At 56.7% G+C, this 6453-nt stretch overlaps 1 protein-coding gene across 1 annotated transcript in view; it reads left to right on the top strand.

The window, feature by feature from the left end:
* The window catches only part of LAMC3 (laminin subunit gamma 3), a 68401-nt gene extending 62517 nt beyond the window's left edge, over positions 1–5884 (top strand). The window contains exon 28 of the mRNA XM_011370038.2: positions 4221–5884. Coding sequence (XP_011368340.1) covers positions 4221–4471 — 251 coding nt within the window. The 3' untranslated portion in view covers positions 4472–5884. The remainder of the gene's footprint in view (positions 1–4220) is intronic.
* Positions 5885–6453: the final 569 nt, after the last annotated feature.

Genomic DNA, 6453 nt, shown 5'->3' with positions numbered 1-6453 from the left:
TAGACCTCATTTCTGGATTATGTTCCTAGAGCAATTATGTCGTGTTGCGCCCGTAAACATTAGAAGGCTCGATTCTTTTCAAAACTTGACTCTGCTATAATCAGTATTCTTTAAGATAAATTTCCATTACAATTTTATCTGAAAGGGAAAGGTCTTCTTTCCAGAAGGAAACTACTTCTTATTAGATATACAACCTATGTGAATTGTATTTCCCTTTCTGTCTTGGCTGCTAGGAAGCTCAGAGGTAAATAGGGCATTTAGTACCTGCGATGTTACTACCCTAATTTTCTGGCACTTCTCTTCCCTTCCTCATCCCCCAGTTATAAGTGGCTCTTGGTTTTTCATTTTAATGGTCCAGCTGTTGATTTATCTATCACTATAAGGTGCCTCAAAGCTTCTCTAGAAACAGGTAGTACATAAAAACAAAGAGCTAAACGAATTTTGCTATGTAGTGTGCAGTGGTTTCCCATCCCTACCACTGGTCCAGGCATTGACTACTGGGTAGTTTTGTGACTTTAATGAGCATCCTAATATAATATGAATCTTTAAATTCAGTGGGCAGTATGTCTCACTTGTCCCCCTCGGATAAGCCTGAGCAGGTTACAAACAGAGCTCATGCATCTCGAACCGGCACTCATGTTGTCTGAGGGTCTGGGGCTGGTCAGGTATCTGGCAGGCTCTCGAGCCATGAGCCAGGCCCTCCTGACACAGCCTGGGCTGGGTTCGCAGGATTGAAGCTGCAGTTTCCTCGGCCCAAGGACCGGGCTGCGCTGAGGAGGAAGGCAGGCACCGTCCGGGGCAGGCTCCTCGAGGACTCGAAAAAGAAGACCAAGCAGGCGGAGAGGATGCTGGGAAATGCGGCATCCGTCTCCTCCAGCGCCGCGAAGAAGGCCAAGGAAGCCGAGCTGTTGGCCAAGGACAGTGCCAAGGTCAGAGACACAGATGGGACGACAGGGACGTTCCTGCCTTCTGGGCCTGTGGGGGAACTGTCATGTGAGAGCTGGCCCTGCAGACCCACCGCCCTGGATGCAAAGTGACTACTCCACACCTACTGGTGTGCGGCGGGTCCCGGGCTCTGAGCCCTGGAGCTTCACGTGGGTGACCCTGTCGATGCTTCAAGAAATAGATGTCATTGCTGTCCCAGGGGCCCAGCTGATTCAGTAACTTAAATCACATAACCAGGAGTCACACTTAGGTCTGTTTGGCCTTACTCCCTAAACCTCTAGGCTGGTTTTTTGTTTTGTTTTGTTTGTTTTGTCTTATTGGGGCCAAATTCTAACAGGTGTGTGTCTCCCCAGCTCTCGCTGGCTCTGTCGCATCTGTTGGCGTGATTGCCACAGAACGCTTTATCTCGAGAGGACATCCTCTGTTCACCCTCTCTCCCCTGCTCTGCCGCCCGCCCACAGCTCGCCAAGGCCCTGCTGAGGGAGGGGAAGCGGGAGCACCGTCACGCCAGCCGGCTCTCCAGCCAGACACAGGCGACTCTCAGACAGGCCTCCCGGCAGGTGCTAGCCTCAGGAGCTCGCAGGCGGGAGCTGGAGGAAGCTGAGCAGGTGCGTGTGCCAGGGCCTTCACCATTTCCTCCTGGACTGGGGCCAGCGGGGAACTGCTCCATCCAGCTCTTCCTCCCTCCTCCTCCCTCCTCCCTTCTTCCTCCTTCTACCTCCTCCCACCCCGCCTCGACCCCCCAAAGGTGGGTGCCAGGCTGAGCGAGATGGAGCGGCAGATCCAGGAATCGCGTGCCTCCCTGGAGAAGGATGTCAAGGCCTTGTCAGAGCTGCTCGCCAGGCTGGGTGAGGAGACCCCGAGGCTGGGCCCTGATCCCCCAGAGTCCCCTCCCTCCGGGTTCTTCCTCTGAGGCCGGGTCCTGGGGAAGATTTCCTGCTCCCCTTCATCACCATGGCTTCCCCGTCCCCAGCCTCCTGGCCATTTGTAATTGCCCCAGGCCCTACGGGAGGCAGAGTACCCAGAAGCGAGTTCAGAGTTCAGTCTGTGCCTCGAGGGGACGCTAGGCTGTGGGGGAGGGTACACGGAAAACTCACCAGGGGAGCGGGGCAGCCCTCTGGCCGAGGGTTTCAGAGAAGGAGAGAGAACGTCACAGAGCACGTATGGCACCAAGGAGCAGGTGCTGGCTTGGAATCAGACAGACCAGGGTCTGAGGCTGTCCTCCTTTCCTTGGCTGTGAGACTCGGGGAGAAGCGCTCTATTTCTCTGAGCCTCAGTTTCCCCATCTGTGAAATGGAGGTAACAGTGCGTTAACTTGGAAAGTGCTTGCCGCACTGTGTGACAGGAAGTAGCAGCGCCTAGGGAGGAGGTAGAATTTGAGATGAGCCTTATAGCAAGGCGACATTTCCGATGAAGCGGACGGCACCCACCAAGACATGAAGGCCTCGGGGTCGGGGAGGGGCTGCAGGGGGACAGAATCAGAGCAGCTGGGCTGAAATGAACCGCATGCATTTTTTTCAAATGTGGCGAAATATACATAACATAAAATCTGCCATCTTACCATTTTTAAATGTATAGTTCAGTGGGTTAAGTATATTTACGCTGCTGTGGGACCATGCCCACCATCCGCCTCCAGAACTTTTTCTTCTTCCCAAATTGACACTCTGTCTCCATTCAACACTAACTCCCCATCGCCCTCCCCCCACCCCCTGGCCCCCACTGCTCTGCTGCTTCTGAGTTTGACTTCTCTGGGCACCTCACACAAGAGGAATCTTACAGTATTTGTGGCTGGCTGATTTCACTTAATGTGACGTCTTCGAGGTGCATCATGTAACAGCGTGCATTTTCAATTACCATTATCGATAAGAAGGGAGAGGATCCCAGGCCTGTGTTTTGACTGGAGGCCAGGCCCACGCTATGCTGCTCACACACGTGGTCTTACAGAATTCCCAGTCTCACCTGAGGCAAGGACACTTATTCTCTTGAAACTGAGGCACAGAGAGTTTAAATGACATGGCCGGGGTCCCACAGCCAGTCGGCGGGGAGACCGTGGTTCACACGAGTGTCACTCACAGCCACTACTCCACACCCGATGCCAAGGAGTTGGAGCACTGGGCAGAGCGCCCGGCAGGGAACAGACACTCTGCTCCGGCTGTTGCTGTCATTGTCATTTACCCATTCATGCTGTCATGGTGCTTGACCCGAGGAGGCAGGAGTGAACAGCACACACCTGGACGCTGCCCCTGCCCCAGGAGCCCCAGACAGGCAGAGAGACTGGAGGCTATAAGCCAATTCTGAATCTCCTCAAAGGTGAGGCTGTTAGGACTTTACTGTGGACAGTGGGGCCTCTCCAGGTCTTTGCTGGGAGCAGGACCTGCCCAGGCAACAGAGCTCACCCCTCCCCCGCCCTGTGCCTCTTCCCCGCCCCTGGCTCTGCTTCCTGTCATCCAGCCCAGCCTTCTTTGCCCAGGAAATTCAGGTAGGATCCTGTGGGATTGGAGACTATTTAGGACTTAACTTCCTCTTGCCCGCCATGCTCACCTGGCTGAGCCCTGTCTTTCTGTTGAATGTCACCCTTAATGACAAGTAGCAGGCGGGGGAGGCAGCCTGTGGATTCCATGCCACCATCACCACTACACAGTTCAAATGTGAGCAGCTGGCCCCACCCCCTTGTTTTGCACTTGAGGAGCCTCCCCAAAGTCCTTAACCCCAAGAAATAGAATCAATCCGTGCAAGGCCAGGGCCAGACCCCCGCTGCCCACTTGCCAGGCCTGCCGTCCTTTCTGCCCCAGCTGTCTCCTCGGCCATCAGTCTAGAGCCAGGGACCCTGTTTCCAGCCGCTCATCCTCCCACATCCATCACAGGTGGTCTCTGTACAGGTGTGCTCTTGGTGAACCAACGCAGCATTTTGGAGCCAGCAGGCATGGGGACCTTGCACATACCACTGCTTTATAGATGAGGAAATGGGCTCAGGACTCAAACAAGCCTGACTCTTTTTAACAAATAGTAGTAATAGCAACAACAGAGATTAACAGTTGCCCAGTGCCACCCCAGGGGGAAGTTCCAGGGCCTGCCTATGCACTCGGCGGGATGCCCCGACCAGGCCCTCATCCACCTCACCGCACTTCCCTCTCGGTCCCTTGGTTTCCTGGTGGATTGTGGGCAGTTGGGATCCTGGACGGTTTGTGCTGTGGAAGGCCTGTGGGGTGGGGCCGAACAGGATCCTGGGGCCCGCAGGGAGCTGGCCCACGCTGAGGCTCTCTGTCCCTCTGCAGGGTCCCTGGACACCCATCGAGCCCCAGCCCAGGCTCTGAATGAGACCCAGAGGACACTGGAGCGCCTGAGGCTCCGGCTGGGCCCGCCCGGGGCCCTGCAGGGGAAACTGAGGCTGCTGGAGCAGGAGTCTGAGCAGCAGGAGCTACAGATCCAGACCTTTGAGAGTGACCTTGCCGAGATCCGCGCCGACAAGCAGAACTTGGAGGCCATTCTGCAGAGTCTGCCCAAGAGCTGTGCCAGCTGGCAGTGAGGGCCACTGGACCCCGCTGAGCCCCCAGCTCAGGGCATGCTCATACGCCCATGGGTGCGCCCAGAGCCTGCGCTGCATCCCTCCCCTGAGCGGACACTCACACACCCTTCCAAGGCCGTGCCTGTACTCCTCCACCCAGCAGGATCGAATGTGCGTCATTCGTAGGTCACCCAGGCAGCCACCGTGTACACTGCCGCCCCGGGCATGCGTCAACACGCACACCACAGTGTCACTGACACATATATACATGCACCTGTACTCATGCTTGTGTGTGTGGTGCACGCATGTGCTCAGGTCCATCTGTGCACATACATGCATTAGTCAATCCACAAATGCTCGTCCAGCACTGGATGTGTGCTGCACACCCTCTGGGTGCTGGGGGGTTATGTTAAACACCCTGTGGCACAACACGCTCCCTCTCTCCTGAAAGCAGAGTCTGGGGCAGGTCGGTACCTGGGAGGCTGCGGGCGCATCCCCAGAGATTCAGGGTGGTTTCAACCAGCACCACGACCCAGCCCTGCGGAGAGATCACTGGCTTCCTGGAAGACTTCGTTCTCAGGACCTTTTTAGCGTGTGGCCCGTCCAAAGAGCTGGAGTGGCAGGGAGCTCCCCTTTGTGACCCCATGACCCCAGATGGCCTTTGACTGATTGACACTTCCTGAATGAGCCCTGTGGCTCTGTGGCCCCCCCTGCTATGAGGGAGGCCTCTGCTGGGTGTGGAAGCCTGGCTGCCTTTCTGGTGTGTCCTGCTGGAGAATCCCCCTGTGGCCAGGCCCCCCTGCTGGCCTCTGCCTAGGATTCCCTGGCATTTCCTCCTGGCACTCCTCCCCCTTCCCGGGCCCTCTTCCCACAGACAGCAGGGCCTTGGCACTGGACGGATGGGTGCCTCAAGGGGCCCAAGCCCTCCCACAGCTCTTCCTGCCCCCGGGGGGGGACAAGCAGCAGCGGGGACCAATTCTGTTTAATGTGGAAATAAAGGGCCTCTTTACTAGCCGGGCGGTGTACCTTCTGTTCTCCCATGCTGGTTGGCAGCGGAGGCCCTGGTTATGGCTACACACATGGCACACCCCGACTGTGTGACACTCAGTGCCCAGGGAGTGGGTGGAAGAACATGTGATGATCCATCTTAGCCCACACGCAGTAGCAGGAAGGTGACAAAAGCTGAGCCCACTGGCTTGGCCAGGACCTTCCTGTGGGAGGGATTTTGCTGGGCTCCTGTGACCACAGGCACCTGCTCCAGGGGGCTTATCAGGCAAAGTGTAGGGACTGGGCAGTTTGAAGGGTGGGGTCCAGAGACGCCCTCAGCTGACCTCTGGTTCAGTCTGAAGACACTGAGGCAGGAAATGAACTTAGAACCTAGTGGTTAGCAGGACAGGTTCAGGGAGGGACAGAATTGAGAATGAGGAAGAGAGTTTTGGGTCAGGCCCCAGAGGGTGGGGAGACAGAGAGGAACATTTTGAGCAGAACGGTGGGGGCTTGGCCAGCACGGGTCACCCCAGGAATGCAGGTCGCATAGGCAGGATTGCGGAGCATCCAGTCAGGGCTCTTAGACACAAGGCCTGAACCGCTCCTGAGCCGGTTTAAACAGAAGAGGGGAGTTTGAGTCCACAGGGCATGGGAGGGGCTGCCAAGCCTGAGGACAGCCTGGGGCCAGGAGCCGCCTCTCCCGTCCCCGTCCCTGGCCCTGCTCTCGCCTTGTTTGCTCCGGTCTTTACTCTCTGCAGAGCTGCTCGCCCTCTGCTTTTCCTGCCCTTGATGGAAGAGGATGCCCTCACTGCTCCCAGCACCATGGCCCCCAAGTGTGCAAGTCACCGGGTCAAATCCTTGGCAGAAACAAGCTGGAAACTGTCCTGATTCTACTTTCCCAGGAAAGGCTGACCCAGCTCAGGCCAGGTCCTCCCCACTCCTATTCAGAATGAGGGTCTCTGCATCCCAGACCATGTAATAAGAGCTGGGCTGTGCTCCCCAAAACCTGCTGGGGG

Source organism: Pteropus vampyrus, unplaced genomic scaffold (genome assembly GCF_000151845.1).
Source record: "Pteropus vampyrus isolate Shadow unplaced genomic scaffold, Pvam_2.0 Scaffold158, whole genome shotgun sequence".
Classification (NCBI taxonomy): Eukaryota; Metazoa; Chordata; class Mammalia; order Chiroptera; family Pteropodidae; genus Pteropus; species Pteropus vampyrus.
This window is presented reverse-complemented; position numbering and strand designations above follow the sequence as displayed.